This window comes from Musa acuminata, chromosome BXJ1-7, assembly GCF_036884655.1.
Source record: "Musa acuminata AAA Group cultivar baxijiao chromosome BXJ1-7, Cavendish_Baxijiao_AAA, whole genome shotgun sequence".
Classification (NCBI taxonomy): Eukaryota; Viridiplantae; Streptophyta; class Magnoliopsida; order Zingiberales; family Musaceae; genus Musa; species Musa acuminata.
In genome coordinates, this window is record NC_088333.1 from 2,281,634 (window position 1) to 2,304,593 (window position 22,960).

The 22,960-nt window shown below is 38.8% G+C and overlaps 4 protein-coding genes across 4 annotated transcripts; 2 read left to right on the forward strand and 2 right to left on the reverse strand.

Annotated features, from left to right (window-relative positions):
- The first annotated feature begins 109 nt into the window (after positions 1-109).
- LOC135678175 (la protein 1-like) lies at positions 110-6,156 on the forward strand. Its single transcript, XM_065190668.1, has 10 exons — positions 110-229; positions 343-421; positions 518-670; positions 1,089-1,231; positions 2,403-2,551; positions 3,795-3,875; positions 3,969-4,377; positions 4,638-4,785; positions 5,757-5,817; positions 5,943-6,156. Exons 1-10 carry the CDS (start codon positions 179-181, stop codon positions 6,049-6,051), a joined length of 1,383 nt encoding a protein of 460 aa, XP_065046740.1. The 5' UTR covers positions 110-178; the 3' UTR covers positions 6,052-6,156.
- A 520-nt stretch (positions 6,157-6,676) lies between these two features.
- LOC135678176 (transcription factor TCP20-like) lies at positions 6,677-9,000 on the reverse strand. The gene is made up of 2 exons (XM_065190669.1): positions 7,303-9,000; positions 6,677-7,197 (listed from the first exon to the last, which is right to left on the reverse strand). Exon 1 carries the CDS (start codon positions 8,500-8,502, stop codon positions 7,510-7,512), a length of 993 nt encoding a protein of 330 aa, XP_065046741.1. The 5' UTR covers positions 8,503-9,000; the 3' UTR covers positions 6,677-7,197; positions 7,303-7,509.
- A 2,336-nt stretch (positions 9,001-11,336) lies between these two features.
- Positions 11,337-16,977, reverse strand: LOC103990807 (transmembrane emp24 domain-containing protein p24beta2). The gene is made up of 5 exons (XM_009410077.3): positions 16,840-16,977; positions 15,980-16,189; positions 12,495-12,681; positions 12,296-12,403; positions 11,337-11,631 (listed from the first exon to the last, which is right to left on the reverse strand). Exons 2-5 carry the CDS (start codon positions 16,187-16,189, stop codon positions 11,504-11,506), a joined length of 633 nt encoding a protein of 210 aa, XP_009408352.1. The 5' UTR covers positions 16,840-16,977; the 3' UTR covers positions 11,337-11,503.
- Positions 16,978-20,188: 3,211 nt separating this feature from the next.
- LOC103990806 (peroxidase 55) lies at positions 20,189-22,357 on the forward strand. The gene is made up of 3 exons (XM_009410076.3): positions 20,189-20,731; positions 21,284-21,475; positions 21,554-22,357. The coding sequence occupies exons 1-3, from the start codon at positions 20,519-20,521 to the stop codon at positions 22,124-22,126; spliced, it is 978 nt and encodes a 325-aa protein (XP_009408351.2). The 5' UTR covers positions 20,189-20,518; the 3' UTR covers positions 22,127-22,357.
- Positions 22,358-22,960: the final 603 nt, after the last annotated feature.

Sequence of the window (22,960 nt, forward strand, 5' to 3'; positions counted from 1 at the left end):
AAGTTACCGCAGCACGTCCGTCTCCGACGTGGAACGCACGTGAGTAAATGCGACCACCCGAACTGGTCGTCACGTGAAGGGGAAGAAACCTTCAAAACCCTCTCGAAACCCTAACGGCCCTATCCCCCTCTCCACCTCTTCGGCCCTCCCCCCCCCACTCCTCCCCTTACGTGCGGCAATGGCGGCGACCCCCTTGGACGAGGCCAAGGCGAAGAACGTCCTCCGCCAGGTGATTTGGCCTTCGAATCCCTTTCTTCTCCCCTTCCCCTCCCTTTCTCGCGCCTCTTCCCCGATCTATCCCCCCAAAATTTGATTTTTCCTGCAATTCTTCGGCTTCTTTAGGTGGAGTTCTACTTCAGCGATAGCAACCTCCCCCGCGACAATTTCCTAAAGAAGACCGTTCAGGACAGCGAGGATGGATGTATCTTTGTCTGAGAATTATCGTTGTTCGATTTTCTTCGTATTTATTTTCCTGTATGTTTGTTGCCATTGTTGTTGGTCTTGACTGCGGAACTAGTGGTGAGCTTGGCGTTGCTATGTTCGTTTACTCGGATGAAAAATCACCTGGGCTTGAGTGCAGCCATGAAGCCGGAGGAGATCCCGGAGGAGACTGTGTTGTCGGTGGCTGATGTCTTGAGGAGTTCGCCTTCTCTTCGAGTCTCAGAAGATGGTAAATTTCTATCCATCAGGTTGTGTTGCTTGGCAGATGAATTATTAGGAATCTCAGTCCAACTTATCGGTCGATGCCTTTGCAGACTTTATTGGTCGATCGAATTTCCTTGTGGCTCTTGCATTGTTGAATATGAGTATGCTTGCTTGCGCTTCAAGCTTTAGTTTTCTCTTGGAGAAGTCTTTGTCAAGTATACGCTTTACAAAGCTTTTCTCTCATGTAGATATTCTGTTCCATATGTTACTTTTTTTTTAAATCCTGGCCTTCTATTTTGCCTTAGTATACCATTTATGGTTTTACAGTTGACATTCATGGAATTTGTGGTTAATTCTATAATCGGATTACTTCTCCTCTGGTTTTGATCTTGAGTTGCTTTCTGAATATGCCCTTTTTACAGTGTTTACTTAATTTTATGCAGGGAAGAGAGTCGGTAGGAGTACTGAAATGATGAAGCCAGAAGAAGTTATCGAGCAAGTTGATTCAAGGACTATTGCTGTCACACCTTTGCCTTATGATGTTAAGTCAGAAGTTGTTGAGTCCTTTTTTGCTCTTCATGGAAAGGTATTTTCTACTTTGATCACCATATGTTTTTCCTGTAGGTATGGTCATTTTATCGAACTAGTTGGTTGCTGTAGTACAATGAACTTGATATTACATATTCACTTCAGGGTGATGCCAGAATATATATGTATGTATGTATGTATGTATGTATATATATATATATATATATATATATATATGTGTGTGTGTGTGTGTGTGTGTGTCTATATATATATATATATATATATATGGAGAGAAAGAGAGAGAGAGAGAGAGAGGGTGCTGAAAGAAAATTATTATTTTTATGTTTGTGTATTTTAAGATAAGTAATATATAATTTTATTTGCTTGTATCATGTCAGTTTTTTTTTTATACTTTTACCAATATTTAAATTTAGTTAATCAAAATATTTTTGATGCTTCTTTAAAGAGAGTTATAATTATGGCCCATGTTTCGGAGTCTGGGTATTTCTTCCAATAACTTGTTTGCATTAATTTTGAAATGGAGACAGAACTGGACCTCCAGTCTCTTGCCATTATGGAACTACCTCATCAGATCATTTATGCATTTGAGCATTTTGTATTTTTTAATGCAAATTTACTTCATACATACAGTGCCACTGCTGTTTCATGTCTTAATTATTTGTCCCAACCATGACGATTTTTCTTGTCCACCTTTTGAGTACATCAGTTAGGATAAATTGGTGTTTGCTGGTACTAGCCAAAGTCAGTCACCATAGGCCTTCAATCCTCTACTTAAAGGAGATTTTCTATCTCCAACTGAGTTATTTGAGCATTAGCCTTTTGTTTCTTTTTAGGGAATTCAATTTTGTTTTTAAAATAGAGTTTGAGTTAAAATATCTAAGCTTCTACATCCGTCATGATGTTTATACTTATTGACAAGGATTACCGATATGAATCCTTGTTGTGATGAATTATGGAAGAGCTGAAGCAGCCGAGAAAGCACATTTGTTATATGGGGGAAAAAAGTTAAATATGATTAAGGAGATCATCCATGTTTATTGCACTCTATTCCATAAAAAGCATTTTAAACTTTTTTATTCTCTGTATACTTAATATTGAATCAAAGGCAAGGCAGTTCTTGCATTTATAATATGTTAATTTGTATCCCGTGGGAAAATTTCTGATTGATATCACTTTCTTGTAAAAATTGCTTTTCCATGAATTCACAGGTAAATAGTGTGAGGCTACCTCGTCATGTTTCTGACAAAAGACACTTTTGTGGCACTGCTTTGATTGAATTTTCGGAAGAAGCTGACGCAACAAAACTTTTAGAGGAGAAGTTGGTTTTTGCTGGAGCAGAGCTAGAAATAAAGCCAAAGTAAGCTTTCTGGATTCTATCATCTGAAAATTTGTAGTGTTTAATTTGATTTTTTAGTGTTTTATGGTGCATACTTTTTGTGTAGCCAAATACATTTAATCACAAAAAAAATGCATAAACAATCTATTAGCGATTACAGGAAGATGGATATAATAATTTATAAATTATTCAATGACCATTTTATAAATAACTTAGCTTTGGATATATATATAACAATGGCAGGCTTAAATGCTTAGTAATCGTAGATTGATTTGTAAAATTAAAATAATTGAGATAGAAGAAATTTTAAAATGGATGAAACTAGATAAGATCGTTAGATTTTGATAATATTCTTATTGAGGTTTGTAAGGTTTTAGGGGATCGAGATATATTTTTGTTGATTAGTTTATTTGATAAAAATAAAAATTAGATAGATGTTTGATGAATGAATTGTGTTTCTATACCAATTTATAATAATTAAGTAAAATATCCAAACCTCCTCAAGATATAGAGGAATTGAAATGTGTCAAATTTGTAATACGTGTTTCATTATTAAACCTTGGAAAATTAGGATTGAAGGTAGAATGAGATATGAAATTAGTTCTTTTGGGAATCATTTTTGTTTTTTTGTTTGGTGGATCAACAAAAAAAATTATTTATTTATTAAGGTAATTAATGGAAAAATATAGAAAAAAAGAAAAAAAATGCATATGGTTTTTATTAAGGAATTCAATACAGATAAGCTTGGTACAGTTTGATCTACATATTTCAGATTGACAGGGGACCAGACCATTGTAAATCAGGCGTTTCAAGCCCTACATCAGATACCAGGCTCACCATCTGGTATGGGTCTGATAATGGGTCTGGATTGTGCGTTATGCCTGGTCCAACCTTTTCAACCATAAAAATAAAAAAAATTCTTACACCTAGTCTATGGCTTGTGCATTCTCTCTATGCCTTTGTGCCCAGGTTTGCTGCCGCCCACGTTTGTGTCCTCCATTGCCAGGCCCTACTGATTGGTACTCTCCTGATCATCTTCCCCTGTTTCGGCACTCCCCCCTCTTTCTCCGTCACTGCTTCCCTTCCTCCTCTTTCTCCGCTGCCTCCCCTCCTGTTCCTATGCCTCGTCTCCTCCTCCGTCTTTCAGTTTGCTCCTTAGTTTAATTTTTTCCTAGAAATAATTCAGATACTGCATGTGAAGTTGGTTAACTCTAGCTATGATACAATATAATACATTAACTTCTATTTTTTAATTTAAATGTAGGAAGGATTTTGATTCTAAAAGGGAGAGGATGTGGAAGGATGCTGAGAAATCTCGCTTTAACAGAAATGCTTCAAATGGAAGGTTCTGTCGATTGACTTGTACTTTGTGACCTCTTGATATCCATTTATATATACATTTTAGTCTCACTACCATTTTGGTTGTGGCCTATGATAGCTATCCGAAAGGTGTAATTGTTGCATTCAAGTTGAAGAAAAAGCAAGAGGATAAATGTGTGGAACATAATGGTGCGGACAAGGTTAATGATGATGCAGGATTCTGCAAAGCGGAACAGGGTCTGAATACAGCAAGTGAAGAAAGTGAACAGTTAGCAGTGGCTGTGGGCGAGTCAACAGATGGTGTTGACAAGGAAAATGAGACTAAGGCCGCTGAAGATGTCCCAAAGGAAAGAGAAGAGGAGGTTACTGATGATATTGCTGAAGATAGAGAAAACAAGGATGACAAAGGTCCATCAACTGACAGTGTGGAGGTGAAGAACCCTGTGCCTGATAATGAGAGTGACAATGACAGTATTGTTACCAGAGAGGATCTTAAACAGATATTCCAGAAATTTGGTGCTGTTAAGGTATTTTGTAGTGTAAACCATAATGTTCCTCCGTATTTCAAATTTTCTTTTCACCTTTTTTTAATATATTACCAATGATGTAACTTCAATGGACCCTGCATTTTGATTTTTCCTGAAATTATTTTTGTTAACATGCTCCCTGTATCTGCTGTTTTTTATGTGGAAAAGAAGGCCAGAAGATATAGGAACCTAATGCAGTATTCTAAGATCTCTTGTTTCTGTCTTAATTGCTGATTGATTTTTATTTTACTTTTTTGAAGTATGTTGACTACAGAATGGGGGAGGAATCTGGATACATCCGTTTTGACGATCCTGATGCAGCTACAAAATCTCGTGCGATGGCAGTGCTTGTTGATGACGGTGGCTTGACCGTGAAGAATTACATAGTCACCTTGGAAGCCTTGACTGGTAATTGACCAAGTTATACTACCTTCAAAATTGTCATTAACACTTCCATGTTGATGTTACCATTGTTTTTAGTTGAGCATGTGGATTATTTTTTATACCAGGTTTAGGTCATTAAATATGTTCAACTTTCTCCTAAGATATTTTTTGGGGCTTGTGCTCCTTTGACTGCACAGTTAATTTGTCTTCTTCTTTCTGCGTTTTTTTTAGCTTCCTATGAGAAGGATAGTCCATCTTTCCCGCTAAGACTGCCCAGCTAGCCAAATGTCGGAGGGTAGCTTGCTAGTTGCAGAAGTGCAAATTGCAAACTGATTAGATTGATGTTTGACAATCTTCTAATATGCAAACTAGCTTTTCAGGTTCCAAAAGAACCTCTACCCAAATTTCATTAGGGATAAAGCATACACTTTTGATTGACCAGTCATCATAAATTTGTCAAATCTCAAATTTATTTTAGAAGGCTATTACATGGATGCCGTAACTTATTTTAACTATAAAGTAAGATTATCCTACTGAACTATTAGCTTTCTTTTTAATTTCAAATCATCTCTTCTTGGTTTCGAACTTGGCAGTCATCTTAGACAGGTGAGTGCCCTCTTAAATTGTACTTCAAACTCACGCCTTCTAATTTTAACTTCACATATATAGTGAGGTTACAGAAACTTCTGTTAGTTCTTTAGCTTGGCTTCTTCATGTCAAAGATCATACAAGATAGACATCGCGTACTTAATGGATCATGCAGAATTTATATTTCTGCCTTTGTTGGATTATCTGGCATGTAGCTCAAGATAAATTTAATAATTTTTGTTATTTTGGTCTCTAGCAATGATGATTTTCAAGAGAAGCTTGTTATGTTTCTGATTTCTTTATGCAAATGACTCCTTATGCAATGCAAGATTGATAATGATCTAGTTGAATACACCTGAGAAAGCCTTATGTTCCACGTGGTACTAATTATCTAGTTGCTACTTTAGGTGAGTCGGAAAAGGAGTACTGGAACTTGCTTCGCAGCAATCAGGAGCGGCATAGAGGAAGGTAGTTTATCCCTCCACATCCTTTCTAATTTGTTCTTGTTCCACCCTGTTTGTTCTGAGTTGAATGCTCGGCATTTGAACCTCGCCTGGATGTGCATTATTAACTCATACAATTTTCTTTCGCAGAGGTGGTAAATACAACAGAGGTGGGAGAACGCACGGCAAGCGACCATGGCACACTGATTCAGCTGAGAGACAGCCTAGAAAATCTCACAAAGTTGAGGCCACTGCATGAATATTTATGGAATCACCAAGTCCGAGCTCGTCTCTTATTGAACCGAGTAACGCATAATTATCTTGATAACGTTTGATGATATCATAAGTTAATACACTTTTGCTAGTTGTCATGAGTTCTAATGAGATTATCCTCCTCTCTAAGCTAACTGGTTTACTGCATTGGTTGCATCTTGCTTGTGAAGTTTCTACCATGCTAACCTTCACAACCACATAAAACTTGGCTTGCTCAACTGCGGTGGATTGTGGCCATGGCAGTTCTCAGTTCTTAATGTTGACTACTTGTCCTTGATGAACTGGATAATTTGATCTTTGGATGCATTATGTTTACATAGAACATAAATATTTTCACATAAACAAATCACTCCTTTACATTCTTGACATGTTCCCCAATGTATTAAATCTTGCAAGCAATCAATGAATATATGAATGATTGCATGGTAAACATCAAAAGTACAAATCTGGTAAGCATGCATTCAGTATTCATGCTTTGACTGACTTCATTTAGTTGCTTGATACTGCTCAACAGACACATTTAGTATTCAAGGTTTTGAATATTAGATATGTTTGTCAGACTGGTATAGGTTTACCTATGTCAGTATCGTGGATCGCAAATTATGGTATCTCGTGTACCGACACATGATATGTTAGCGGATCACCTGCTCTAGGTTGTCAGTATCATTCTTATCGTAAATTATAGTATCTCGTGTACCGGCACATGATATGTGATATGTTATTGTATCGTAAATTATGTTATTGTATCTTAAATTTGCTAAGGAGTTCCCTCCAGTTAAACCTGAATTCAAGGTTCCTTTTACATTCTTTAAAGAATTTTTTTTAATATTTTATTTTATTTTATTTTTCTTTGTATGGAAGTCTTTACATATTTGAATTATTTATCTAACAAATAAACTGATTTTAGGAATTCAAAAATACTTGATAAAGCTAACTCAGGATTCTTAATGAGAAGCATAGGAGACACTATGCTACCAATTTATATAAGACACAAATACATCCATCATCAGTACCTCACAACAAAAACAATCCTATATGGCCAAAACTCTTTTTATCTACACACCTCAAGATGAACAAAATAGCTTAAGTCTCATTGCTGACCTATTCAGCTCTGGTATCATACTACACCTACCTGCATAGTCCACATGCAGCAACACATCAGTAAAATCCAACAGTGGCAATGTATTATTATTATTATTATTATTCCATGCATATAGATCAGAATGTTTTAAGGTACCTGGCTTGATGACTGACCATAGCTGGGTTTGCAGTGGAAGGAAGGATGTGGAGAAAGATTGAATCAGTGACTTCCTGTCTCTCTCTCTCTGTCTCTGGTTTCTACTTAAAGTTGCATGCAAGAACAAAAACTAGCAAGCAAAGTAAGAATACTTAGTTAAGTTGTGTACTGTGAATTCCTGCATACTGTCCTCCAGAATTCTTCCTTCTACTGTTCTGATCCCTGTGATGAATCATCTGACTGATGAGTCTGCTGCTGTTGCCATTGCCCGGCACCATTAGCGCCTGCCACCAACCTCCCTGGTTCCATCTGCTGATATATCTGGCCCATGGCCTCTAGATTCCATACCCCGATACGCCCATCTTGCGAGAGCCCGAGCTCCAGCCCCGGCAGCTGCTGCCCATGCCCGCCGAGCATGGAGGCGAAGCTCATCGCGCTGAGGTTGGAGCCTGGCAATTCCAGCCCATGCAGCCCCGTCCTCTGCACGAAACTGCCTATGGAAGCGTCGCCGCTGCCGCCGCCTCCTGCCCCGACGTTGTTCGAGCTCGATGAGGCTGCCGCTGACGGACGCATGAATCCGGAATCGAAGCCACACACCGGCGTCGGCCACAAGCCCGGGTGCGACCGAGGCAAGCCGGCAGCCCCGACTGCGGCCCAGTTGGGTTGCACGGCGGCGGCCGCTCTCTGTCCCATTTCATCGAGCTTCTGGTGGAGTCCCGCAGGGACGCTGGCGCCCAGGTGGGAGTACGCGGCGCCGGTGGAGGCAGCGGCGAGGGCGGACGCCGGGATAGTGCCCGTGCCGGTGGCGGCGATGATGGAGGGCTCCGCTTGCTGGAGGAGCCACTGGACGGTCTCCCCGTCCGACTTGTGGCCCAATTCACGGGTGAGCTGAAAGATCCTGGCGGCGCAGAGGGCGGGCATCCTGATCCTTCTCCCCCTGCCGTCGACTTTGGTGTGCCGGTCCTTGTTGGAGCTCCTCCTGGGCGCAAGCTGCCGCCTTTGCTCATCCTTCTCTCTCGCTGCGGCCACTTGTAACTCTCTACCACCCAAGGCTGCGGAAGGTAAAAGGTCTCTCCTTTCAGCAGATGCCACAGAGTCCGCGGCTGTGGTGGGTTCTTTCTTATCTCCCTGAGGGAGGCACAGGGTCTGCTGGAACTTGGGGACGTCCCGTGGCAACTTGGCACAGCTCTTGCGATCCATGAGAGAGATGGAAAAGGTGCGATTTTTGGAGCTCCAATGGAAAGTAGGAGGTGAAGAGAGACGGATCAGAAGGGAAGAGGAGCACTAGACTTTCTTGCCGATGATTCTGGCTAGGGGATTCTAATACAGAGAGAGAGAGAGAGAGAGAGAGAGAGAGAGAGATCTAACAGTCTGCTTTTACTGCACTCTACTCTTACTGAGATTTATGAGGTAAAAGGGGGTGTACAGATAAGAAGACAGAGAGGGAAACGATCTGTGAATCTTTGCTGTAGGCAAGTCAATGGAGATCAACCATCCTCAAAGTCGTCAAATTGGAAGTTCTACCATCTGCTTCGAAATCTTTCTTCAGCAGCTACACACTGCCCAGAATTTGATTCCTTTTCTTTTTCTTCCTCATCATCCTTGATTTGTGGGGCTGTCCTCACTCTGACCATCCATACTAGAAGTAGAATTCCCTCTCTCCACAGTCTTCCATCATGCTTCCCTGTTCCCTTCTTCCCACCTTGTCTGCGACATCATTGCTCACAGCAACAGTACAGCAGTTGCCTCTCTTCGAAGGGACTCCCCATTGTCCGAGGGGCACCCTTGTTTGGCCACATTTGGCATCACCAAGCTGGTCCACTGAGCTTGCTTGGTCACCACTCCAAAACCTTAGAGAGAGAGAGAGAGAGAGAGAGAGAGGATTTGACACCAACAACAATGACAACAACAGGAATCACATGGAAACGAGGGCAGGAGGTGGTTGCAGAGAAGGGAGGAATCGAGCAGTTTCAGCTCTGCAGCTTCCTTCTTTAATGAAAGTGAGTCTTCTTTTTCGCTTTGCCTCTTTGTTGGGTGGCTTCTCACAGTTGGGATGCATGTCATGGGTGCTTTCTTTCTCCTCTGTACGTGGGGGACTGTAGATAGACTGCATGCAAGATGATGGAACTTGTGGATGGACTGTCCATGGATGCTTTTCTTGGATATTTAGGCACTTTGTCTTTCTTAGCATTGATCTGCTCACAACAGTTGCTATGTAAGGAGGACTTGCTTACTGGTGATGGATGTAACTGTGCAAGTGTGTGCTATGTGTTTAGTGATGATGGTTGGACTTTAGTTGTGCAAATAAATGATGGCAAAGGGACTGACTATAGGTGTTGACATATCACTTGGGGTGGGGGGGGGGTTATCATCAACTCACACCATGAACAAAAGAATCTCACTTTACATGATGAGCTCCTCAGTTGGCATTCTCCAAAGCCCCTTTTGAAATGGAAGAGAGAATTTGTGCTACTATCCGTAAGCCAATTGCTACTTAATTTTGACTGAACAATCAAATATATTTTGATTACTTTTTTTTAGTAAAAAATCATCATTAAACCGATAAGGTGAAGTCAACTTTGAATATTAGATATTGTCAGAAATATCAAGACTATTGGCTCCCTCACTTTTTTTTCAGGAGAATTTCTTTCTCATTCTGAATGATTTTGTCTAGGGAATTGTCTAAGCAGGAATACATGAGATATTCATTTCATGACATCGAGAGCGGATGATCTTCTATTGATACTCAATGGTCTTAGGTTGACTACCACTCCTAATAACCCGATGAGATTTCACCCGGGTCTTAAATGAAAAGAAGAAAATAGACTTGAGATGTATCACATATAATATATACAAGAAAAAAATGATTGAAATTATCCTGCACAAATTATACACATAATTATTAAAACAATTTCAACATATCATAAATCATGATATACTAAGATTTACTAGTTAGTATAATGTGGTTTGACTTTGTCTTGGGCATTGATCATTGAAGTGTCTAGCGACGATTAGTTGCCATCTTCATGGCCACTTAGATCCACAAATTGGACATTGCCAAGGATCATTACATTCTTAAAGTCAACTGGAATTAGCCAACACCCATCATTTACGCCTTGAAATCCGGGATCAATTGGCTGTGCTATCAGTGACTTAATATGGCAGCTTTATCGCTATTAGGTTATTTTCTTACTCGAAGAATTCTCGTCACCAAAGTCGTAAAGCAACCAATCTTACCATTATGACATGACTCACCTTTCTCTTAAACATTGAACCTTATAGTGATAAAGCTTTCATTAGCCTCCACTTTGGGATGATGAAATGGCACTCAACACCCCTTTGTTGTTACTACTGTATTAGATAGAAAGCAACTGCAGTCACTGCATCTTTACTGTACTGTAATTGGCTTATCATGACCTTCTGTATTCTGACATCTTACAGTTGATGATGACAATCTTCATATTGATTGCATTAGATGCACAGGTCCTACCAGAAAGAACTGCTCAAGCTCTAGTGAGATAAGATATTGCTTCTTGATGGCTGCAGTTTGTTTACTCGAATCCCATGGCTACTACATCTGATGGATGCATCTTTTACTTTGTTTTACTGGTATTGTCAATAGATATGTTGATGCCAATTTTAAGCTGTGGAGGCTTTAGTTCTGTAGGACTAACCAACCATGATCTGCAGATACCTTGGATTACCAAATGATAGCAGACAAGGATCTACAACTCACAACATTAGTATCTTAGAGGACCAGTGGTGGATCTTGCACTGAATTGAAACAAGTCCAGTGGTGGATCTTGCACTGGGAAACCACACTCATCTGAGCTGCTTAAATCAAATTAAGATATGATTCAGTTTGGAATGCATACAAATAGTGTTCATCCATGATTCATATCAAAAGGTATGATACATACAAATATAAAGATATGATTCATGTCAAAAGGTATTTCTCACCATCTAATGTAAGATGATGTTCATCCATGCTCATGTCAGTTAAAGCACTCAAAGTTACTCATGGAAACATAATCTTCTGAACAGGGTGGCCCAATATTATTTCAAGTTGTAAAACAGTTCTTATCCAAATCAGCATAAGTTTAACATCAATTGATTTAGTTGAATTGCACATGACGTACTAACAAATTCCGGATGATAAGTGACTCGAAGAATGATTAAAGACTTGACAGCTAATGAACAGTTAAACCCTGCCTAGCTTCCGCTCGAAGAGCCGACGCAATAGATAAACTTGCAGCACACTGGCACCGATCAGCGCAGCAGATTCAAAAAGTGCCTTGTGAATGGCTCTCCTGCTCATGCCTTCATTCACTGCATAACAGAAAAAAGATCAGATGATCCCTTTTTCAGAGCACAACTTATATTATGGAGAATACTTATAATACTCGGGCAATCCTTTTCAAGTTCAAATATGATTCTGTCAACTTTTTCTTTGAACTTATCTACAAAATGCCATGTGAAAACTATGTTTATAAATAATTGCATGGTCATGGAGAATCACACACTTTTTAAGCATAAATTTTCTAATTGGGTATGATGCAACACTATGACACCCTTTAATTATATCATATTTGCAGAACCCATCTTTACACAATATTTAATCCTTCAATTAGCAAAAAAGAAATGATACTTCAGAGAGTGTGCTTTGATACCAACAGTAAACAGCATGGAAGACCAGAATTCTAGTCTCAGAAACAATCTTTCCAATATAGAGATAGGTTGACACTCTCATTGGTGGAAGGCTGGTTCACTGCCCCTTTGTTTAGCAGAGAAGAGCAAGCCACTATATTATAGAACCACTTAAAGTAGTAAATAGCCGATGATAAATAAAATAGAAGAGAAATATTCATCTATAAACTAATTAACTAAAGTATTACTCTTACTGTATCAATGAATGGGTAAGCAAAAAGCATATATCACAGTAAAAGATAACTATGTTTTGATCAGCCAGTGCAACAAATTTCATCAGATATACCTATGGCTTGGCGATCAGTCTGAGCTTCCAACCAATGCTGCTCAAATTGTATGTTATAAAGAGCTTCTTCTAGTTTCCCAATCTGCTCCAGTAAAGGGCCAAAATGCTCTGCATACAATTTATTCACAAAGAAATTACCAAAAAAATATGTATACATTTGTACCCTCATATCTTTAAAAGTATTACCAAGGCTTCTTACCATCTTTTGCATGTTGCTCAAAGTAAGAAAAGTGGCCAATATAAACATCAAAATCTATGGTTTCATGATACGGGGACCTATTTGTGAAGCAGAAACGATGAAGACCACTCTTTTGAGCCATAAATTCAAACTTTTCACTTGTCTTGTCATAAAAATCATGAATTTGAGTGCCTGAGGGATCCTTCACCTAATATATCATGCAGTTACAGAAAAAAATGTTAATATGAGACTATATATTGATAACCTCTTCATGCATGAAATGCTTAAAGAACCAGAATCTGGTTATTAATGCCTTCACTGAAATGAACCATGTTGCAAAAACATTTAGCTTTTTACCAACCTTTTTCTACTGCCTTCCTAATGCAAGCAATAGAAAATGGAGACAAACATACCAATTTGGTAACAGCACTCATATTTACATACACAAAAAACAACTGTCAGGCAAAACCAAAATCACATCTCACCTCTTCTTTTAGTGTTCACCATAAATGTTCACGTAACATATATAGCATTTATGGAAGTTCTTCAATAAGAGTACCCGTAACTAGTTTCTTGAGACTAGAAGAAACCAAATGCAAATAATTGAAAAATCTAATATTCTTTTCCATCAAATAAACAAGATGTTTGAGAATGGACAAACAAAGAATAAGAGATCAGAAATAACTGTCCAGAAGTACTTGCTAAGGAAAGCTCCTTTGATTATAATCAGGCAACCTAGGGTTTGTCTTGGTGCCTTGTGACTTGTTGCTAAGGATGTGAACACTGAGAACGTTGTTGTCAAGCCTAGGTCCTAAATGACTTCACTGTTGGTTCTGGAGTAAGATCCAAGATGTAGATCTTGTTGACATTAACATAAATGTAGCCATGTTGTCCAAACAACTTAATGGATATAAAGGTTCATGTTGGATATCCAAAATCACCAATCTTAGGACAAGATTTGCCCAGGGGAAGCAATTGATGCAATCATGAACCCAAGATCAAACTTAATGCAGTTGGACTTGGTTTAAGGGGTGATCAAGCTTGAAACTAGTAGTGTTTATGTTCTCAAGTTAAAGTTAAGAGTCCAAATGTAATTTTTTATATTACAGCATATCTTCGTCCAAATTTTTAGGCATATTTTAGGAAGAAAGTTCTAGTGAGATTTGAGCACTTTTGTGTCGTTTAGATTAACTAGACTCTGTTATCCAAAAGATGTCCAACTGTATTGTATCTAAAAGCTATTAGGTTTAGAAGGTTTTTTACAGGTGATGAGATTTGTTAATTTTAATAAATAATAATAAGGTCTTTTACCTTCCTTGTCCTTCACTCTTTTTTATGGCTTAATAGTCATAAGCCCATAGTTATCTTGACTCATCTACTTTAGAGATTTATCAAGTGCTTGTGTCGTTTAAGAAAAGAATTGGTCCACTAAAGACCCAAGTTGATCTGAGTCAGGTTGGGCACGAAGTGTATAATTTCAAATTCGAAGTTTATAAGGACAAGTAGAAGATGAGGCAATATTGTTTTAGTTACTCTCTGGTCTCCAGATTCATTATATGTTAATTTTCTTGGCCAAACTGGTTGACAAGAAAAGTAGATGCTCCAAGAAGATCATTCTTTTTTAAAGAGAGAAGTCTAACAGCTAATGGTTGGTGCTTCATGTCATGATCAATCTTTAAAAAACAAAGAGCAGGGTCGACTGAATTGTCAAACTACTGAACTTCAAGTAAACATATATTTGAAAGGTCATCATGGAGGATTCTCCAACATGCAAGATTAATTTGGAATTTCATAATAAAAAACATTTGGGCAAAACTCTGCCTCTTTTTGGGAATTGACCACGAAGGTATGTTTTTTCAATAGTTTGGAAAGGTATTCTAATTTGAAAATCATCTTTAACTCCAGCATGCCACTTTCTATAAGAGATGGAAGATATATTAGAATATGAAATCCCTAAATTTCTCATACAGTAGGTCCATCTCAACATCACTTAGAGTAATCCACTCTTGAAATACAACAAACCAAAGTAAATAGTAATAAAAATTTTCAATTTTGTCTAACAAAACAATGAATTTTGGATATTCTATCTTAGCCCTTGTTTTCACTGATCTTATTCAGTTTATAAGATCAGTTTCAGGAAATCCTTAATGGAAAAGCATTGTAGTCTGAAAGGCATCAGTGAAGATACCTTTTCATCAATTCTTAAATCTTGGTGCATTCAATGGAACTTTAAATGTCTATAAGGAAGGCATTTTGCCATCTCAAGCTCCAAAGTCTTCATGTGGCTAGAACTTAAAGAAAGATTAAGATGCTCTTCTGCAAGATTTTATTCTCCCTAATTGCTTTTGTATTCATCCATTTGTCGCCAAGGATATCATCCATTTCTGTAAATGTCCTAGAAAAGTTAGACTTTGAAATTATCTAATATAATTATATTAAATATGAGAAGAATTATATATAATCATCTCATATTATATCTAATTATATTAAAAATGAACCAGTCAGTATGTCCCAGTCCAACTGGATTTCTAGACACTTTATCTAATATCTTTTCCTCCCTCTTTTCGCATTCGCTGCTGTCACCTTGAAGTAAAAAAATAAAGAAATCTTTATGATCCCTTCCTCAAATTTACACCGTGATAGTCACCTAGGTCGGGGTGGGGGTGAAGAGGAATGGAGATAAGCAAAAATTATTTTACATATTGTAGACTCTATCATGCTAATTTATCCTGCATGAAATACAAAAACATATTCACTGTGTTGACTAAATCCCACCCTGGCAATTTTTTCAATATGAAAGGTATCCCTATAATATAAAAAAAATAGCTTCCATAAAATTGAATTGACAAAAAATAAACCCACAACAACACATTATTTTTCTATTCATGCAATTTAGTTTTAAAAAAAATGAAACCAGCCAATTCTTTATTCAGTTTTTAGAACTCTGATCTAAATTCATAGAGACCAATATTTGCATCAACTAAGAGGTTTACACTTTCCTTGAGTAACAACACCGAGGGCCAATGATGTAGGTTGTCTAACACATATTGGTAGGAGGTCAACCTAAAATTCTAGAGGACCGCTTAAGGGAAGTAGATTGTGATTTCTTATGCGTCAACCAAATCATACTTAGGATAGCTAGGATTATTTCCATTTCCTATCCATTCTCCCTTATGTTTTAATCATGCATTCCAATTTACTGAACTCTAGAAAAGAACATTTCATGATGTTCTATATCTTCTGTCTGGTTTCTCAACAACATGGATGACGAAATCTAGAAGCCTATGTCAAGTTCTATGAATCAAATCCATAAGTAGAAGTTCAACTAATAAACTTAAAAACAAAATCATATGACAGAGAGTGACATTGCCACAAGATCGAGCCCTCATCAAACGCCCTACATTAATCAAATGGAAAAAGTAGCTATTAACTAAATAGCACATATACAAGATCAAAATGTAATACATAGAGTTTAACATAAATATCCAAAGAAGAACAAAACGTACCACGAGATCAATACCCTCGTCACCATAATGCCATGGGGTTTCTGCTTTAATCACAACAAAGGAGACATGAACCGTATCCCCTTCATAAGGAACAGAATGAGAAAAGCATTCTTCCCTATCTATCACAAATCTGATCCCAATAGTTGGATGCAGATGCAGTAGAAAAACAGAAGCAAGGAAAAATGTGAATCTCACAGAGAGTTCCTGCATCTGTAGACATGTAAGAAGGAGTGCACCAATGGGTCAATCCAGCAATTTGAATTTTCCAAAGCAAAGGATGTAACTCAAAATAACTCCAAATAAAAAACGATTTCTCTAACAAACAATTTTTTTCCCTTTTTTATGTGTGTGCGTTATAATAAACCTCCGCATGCTATATATAATCCGACAAACATAGATGGGCTCACATTAATAGCAATCATAATCTATAACGACGGCATCCTTATCTGTCAGATGATGATCAATAAAGACAGAACAAAAGAATTACATAACAATCAGTTGATCAACAAAGATCGAGTTTTTACGAAATTCCAGAACCATCAAATACATGCGAAACAAAAGAACATACGGATCACCAAATTAAAGACAGCTGATCAAAAGAACCCACTGTTTCCCTTCAGACGTGGAGATCAATAATACTAAAAGCTGGAACCAATCAATAAGAAACAGAAACATGAATCTGCATCTATACCCATCGAAACTATCGGACAAAGGAAACATTACTATCGGACAAAGGAAACATTACTACCACATCCGAATTCAAGGATATAATCGTGTCACAAAAATGCGATAAACAAATTTAACGGATCGAAGGCCTCGACTGATGGAGCAATCGAGAGAGGGAGGGAGCTTTGCCTTACCTCGTGCCAACGGAGACGTTTCAATCTGCACAATTTGGAAAATCTTCGGATCGAATCGCTCGATCAGCTTCGGGAGAAGGAGGAGAGCTCAAACACAGAACCCAAAAACACAAAAGAGCTGTTTTCGATCGGTTGTAATGTTGCGTGACAACATCTAGGCAATTATTAGGGCTTCGATTTCGGCTGGGCTCGGCCTAAACCGGACCGACCCAACTCGGACAAGGGGCCGGGTCGAATTGGAACTTAATTACACTTACCTCCGGTGTCTCGATTCGAAAAGTTATATTGATATTTCTATAATTATAAAAATAAAATATTTAGATCTATCTATCCTAATGATTTTACTAATAAAAATAAAAAATAAAAGATAAAAAGATAATTTTAACGTTCCAACTAATGATAGTAAACAACGACATCGTTAAGGACCGCGAATAGTTGTTGTGGATGAGGAGAGCGACGGCAAGAGATGAGAGTCGTTTTGCATCTGTGTTGACGCTGATGTAATTACTGAGCAATCATTCGACCGTTCTATATTTACGTTGGCGTCGATGTAGTTGTCGAGCGACAAAAAGACTATTAATGTAATTGTCGCTTTGCATATGCATTTGACACGGATGTAGAGCGGCATCGTTACAATTGCCAAGTAATGTCGCTCTACATCTATTTTTTTCATCACTCAACGACTACGTCGATCTCAGTGCAATAACTAAGTGATGAAATTGTCGCTTGACATGAGAGTGCCTAATTTGTTACAATCAGCTCGTATGGATATTGTTGATCCTATGATATTCTTCATAGTCTATAATATACTCTCATAATCTTTAACCTAGCCCACTCAAATATGATAGCTCATGAGTATATTTCTTAGATAAAATTAAAGTTGTTTCAATGTATTTTTTTTTATGTCCAGGGAATACATTAAAAGGATTAGTTACTAGTTGTAAAATATTTAATTTCATAATTTCATGTACATGAGAGTTATTTCATGCACTAGTACTTTGGTGTTTTAGGGTTAGAAAAGTTTTAGAGAAACTAATGATATTAGCAGAAATTCTTTTGGAGTTCTCTCTTAAACTCTGTATCACTTAAATACTTCCTTGAGTGATAAGTCTTTTGTTTTCAGTTCTGTATTCTTGTTTATTATCTTTGGGGTGATGAATTTTCTGTATTCTTTATAATTTTAAATTTGATTCTGAGCTATTTTTTGATTTTATTAGTATTATCATCCGTTCGTTCTTTTTTTATCTAAAAAAATTATTTCAATAAATATAACTGTACTATTGGTTTTCATTTAAAATCTATTTCATATTATCTCGATATCACAGTCTGCAGATACCAAAAGAGATGTATGTATTGAGTATGAGACACCACTAGAATTGCTGACAAAGATCCTTTGCAAACATTTGTTGTCCTCCACAGTTGGCATTGTTTTAACTGAGAAGAAGAGATTTTGTGTTGTCTCATTATTTCCAATCTTTTGGCCAAAAGAAATTGCATCTTACCTAACATTAATGTTATCTCTAATCTCTCATTATATTTGGAGTTACACTTGTTGTTTTTCTATCAATGACACCATAAGACCTTCAAAAAATATAGTTGTTATATACTTGATGTAGAAATCATACTATGTACAATATCATAGCCATGTTCTACAAATTGTTTTCTCCCATTTCCTAGAAAAATAATAATAATAATAATTAATCAGAAACTTTCTTTTATGTCTACTGAACATGACAATGTTCAAGCTAGAATGAGTCTATTAACAATGGAAATCAAGAATGTTATTGCAAGAATGAGCACTTTTAAAACAATCTTCTTCTCTGCAAACTTGCCTCACATTCTCAGGTAGAACAACTTACATGCAAACTCCATCCTCATCATTCAACTCTTGAGTCCTAAAACCTCAGCTAAATCACAAAGTTTCTGTGATCCCAATTGCCAGTGAGACCCACTGCTAGCTTTCAGTGGATGCCCAGCCTCCACAAAAGCGCTCCCAAACTTTGGATAGTCTTTGTAAAGAGTCAATCATACAGAAAACTTCTACCTTGTGCCATTCTTGAAAGGGAAAAGGCCTGTCAAGATTCCTGCAAGCAGCTCCTGGTGATACAGCAAACTTTGGTCTTCCTCAAACACAGAGGTGGACTCGAGGAGGAAGAACTCTACATCCTTGTAACATACGAGAGGAGCATGGAAAGAGATCAAATATCAGATGATAATTTGTTCCTTGCATAGTGTAAATTATGCACATACAATTAGGATCTACCCATCTTGCTCAATTACTTCCACCAACAGGCCAAGAGAATGGTACATTTCTCCCAGCATGGCTGCGCTCGGCGAGTACACTTGCGTCGGCTGCACGTATCTTGGTGTCGCGACACATGTGTCCTTGATTAGGGTCCAGTAATTAGTGAGAGGGGCTTCCTTCTCCCACACGCTTGTGGTGTTTCACACTGACACCCTACCTATTTACCTCTCCCTCGAAAGTAAACAGACTTGTTTCTTTTCATGTGTGTAATTCCTGTGCCAGCAGTGGTCTTATGATCTGAGATGTGGCTTCTTCTCCTTGATTCAGAACTCACGAGGAATCTGTGGTTTCAAGTTCTGCAGCAATTATTTGTCCTTCACTGTTCTGCAGGAAAGCAAGCAGTCTGACAGAGAATTGAGGGACACATTATTCTCTGGTGTCAGGATTAGTCTCTGGCTCCTTCAGGTTGATGTCTGGTTGATGCCAATCTGCCTTGCTGGTTTCTGTGGAACACGCAGCAAGGTTGCTAACTTTGTTGATCATTTGAGGTGGCAGGAATCTAAGAAAAAGGAAAAAGAAAATGTGAAAGAAATGGATGAATTTACATGTTATTGTTTTCTAAAGCAAATGTTCTTACAAGAAAAAAAACAGGTCTTTTTTACTACTACTAAGTTAAAATTCAATATCACTCACTATTGCCTCAAGAGTTTAAGCTCATCCTACTAATCATGTGATAAGATGCCAATCAACCATATCACATTATTGTTTGGTCTCATGTGGTGATTGGTGAATAAGATGACAAGAATCCCACACCATAACTTGTCCTACTGTTAGAGACACAGTCAGTGGGTCATGTTTGAGTCAGATATAAATCCAATAGCAGGATTTATACAAAAGTTTGGTACCACATTCCATCCATATATCACATCTTAAACAAATATTTAACTAAAAAATAAGGCTTTCAGGCTCCATCAACAATCTAAATTTTGTGTGATAAAGTCACAACATAATTGTCATTATATTCCATATGCATGTGAGCAGGCCCCCTCAATCAATTCAGTGGAATCATTGTGCTCAAATGAACAGCTTAGCTCAGTCTGCAAGCAAAAGAGAAGCAAACCATGGATTTTGGCTTTGAGCCTGAGAGGATTGGTTAATGTACTCCAGTGAATGATTGCCTTCCAGTGGCCACCTCTCAATTCAATGGGCAAGCAAGCAATGGCTTGCTTGGAAGAAATGAACAAGCATGTAATGAGCCACATGACAAGGGGTCCTGCCCTGTCTTCTCTGTCCCTTCAATTACCTCCTCCTATATAACTCCTCCCTCACATTAACTCCCAGTGTTGGTGAACCTGTGACCCCTCCTCTCTTTCCCTTCGTCCTGTATCTGAGACTTGTGCCACAGCTGGAAGAGAGACGCCAGGGGTGGAATCCATGGGCATGGAGCTCTGCAGAAGCTTGCTTGTGGGGGTGGTGCTGGTGGTGCTGGTGGTGAGTGGGGAAGCTCAGCTCAGGCCAAACTTTTATCAGTTCACATGCCCCAAGGTGGAATCAATTGTCAGGCAAGCTGTTCTGAAGAAGGTGAGGCAGACATTTGTCACTGTCCCTGCAACACTTAGGCTCTTCTTCCATGATTGCTTTGTAGAGGTAAGTTCCCAGAATACCTCTCTCTCTCTCACTCTCTCTCTGTGGGATGCAAAATGTAGAGCTTAATTGTAATGCTTAATCACTACAATCCTGAGAATTCAGTTCATGGTATTGTTGTTTTGATGTTTTTTGCATTGGAATGTGTTAGAAGCTAGGCCTGCTTGGTAATTGAATGGTTTGAAGACAACAAATGCTAAGAGAAATAGATATGGATGAAGCATTTGGTATTAGGAAGAAGGGAGTAGAAAATACAGACTATTTATTGCCAGACACAGTAGCCTTAATTTCGGCATGATCATAATTTTGTCTACATAATCTCTTCCCCAAAATGCAAAGGATATGGCAATCTCCCATGTGAGATGGATCATAATTCATGGGATCATCTCTCATCATCCATTTTTTTCCCCACAATATCTGCTAGAGAATCCAGTCAAAGTATTATCTAAAGCTGCATCTGTGTCTGTAACATCACCTCAAGTAACCCAATTCAATTGAGAAAGCTAAATATGCACCAATTCAATACAACAGTAAGCAGAATGCAGGGACTTGCAGGGTTGTGATGCGTCCGTCCTGATCGCTTCACCGAGAGGCGACGCTGAGAAGGATGCGCCCGACAACCTCTCGCTCGCCGGCGACGGCTTCGACACCGTCATCAAGGCCAAGCAGGCTGTAGAAGCTCGATGCCCCGGTGTAGTGTCCTGTGCTGATGTCCTGGCAATTGCTGCAAGAGATGTGGTCGTCCTCGTAAGTGAAGTGCACTGATCTTGTCGTGCTTCCACTTGACGGATGTGAATTCTAATGGAACGAACGCTTTGTTGCCAGTCCGGCGGCCCGAGCTTCACGGTGGAGCTTGGCAGGCGCGACGGGCTCATCTCTCAGGCGAGAAGAGTAGCTGGTCATCTCCCTGGCCCTGACTTCAACCTCAACATCCTCGCCAACCTCTTCCGGATGAACAACCTCACCACCCATGACATGATCGCCCTCTCCGGAGCTCACACCGTGGGCTTCTCCCACTGCAGCCGCTTCGCCAAACGCCTCTACGCCTTCGGCCCTTCGTCGCCGGTGGACCCGTCGTTCAATCTTCCTTACGCGCAGCTGCTGATGCGAGCGTGCCCGCGCGACGTCGGCCCCACCATCGCCGTCAACATGGACCCCTTCACCCCGACGGTCTTCGACAATGTCTACTACAGGAACTTGTTGAAGGGCGAAGGGCTCTTCACCTCGGACCAGGTGCTGTTCTCCAATCTGCTGTCGAGGCCGGTGGTGAAGAAGTTTGCGGCCGACCAGAGCAGCTTCTTCAGGGCCTTTGCTGCTTCCATGGTCAAGCTCGGCAGGGTCGGCGTGAAAACCGGTCACCAGGGCGAGATCAGGAAGGACTGCACTGCGTTCAATTAGCAGGAATTCATTCAAGAGTTGTTGACATAGATTGGATGGAGGATACTGATGGACAAAGTTCAAATGATTGAATCACAGATGTAGATGAACAAAATTGAGCAGCCATGACTCAGTTGTCTGATAAGCATAACACTCTGCTTTCTGACAAACCTCATTGAGGCTTAGCAATGTTTGATGCAGCCAAAGTTTCATGCTCACACAACAAATAAACAGCTTTACCATTTCCAATCATCAATAGTCATCAAAAGAGACGAAGTTGATGAACTTCTTGAAGCTCCTATATATCTCCTCTGCCATAAGATGATTCAGGGAGCAGGATAATCTTTGTTGTTCAGTATTTGATAGACAAAGATTTCAGTTGATAATAACACTCTTCTAAAACACCTCAAAATCATTAGAAAATATTAATTTACATGTTGTGACATCATTTTCCTCTCTTAAATCTAGAAGACATGTCCAAGGAAAATGAAATTGAATTCCAACTTCTAGATTATTATGATCTGTCAAAGCCGAAAGTGCAAAGATTGAGATGAAGCTTCAGAGAAGCTCTCCAGTAAAACAGGGCAAAGAAGCACCAAAAAGCTCACAAACACTCAAGTGATTCCACTGCATCTACAAAAGTAGTCTTACTAATGTTGCTGCTTTACACTGTTCTTGAAAGTGCTGCAAAAAGTGTATGACTGATAGCTGCACCACTCTCTCCTTTTTATCCTTTAGTAAAAGCAGAAAAAATCACCAAGAATCATAAAAATTGTTCATGAGTCTTGATTGGACCAGCAATGATGTTTATCTTATGGGGCTTAAGATGTAAAAACCTACATATAGCCACCAGTT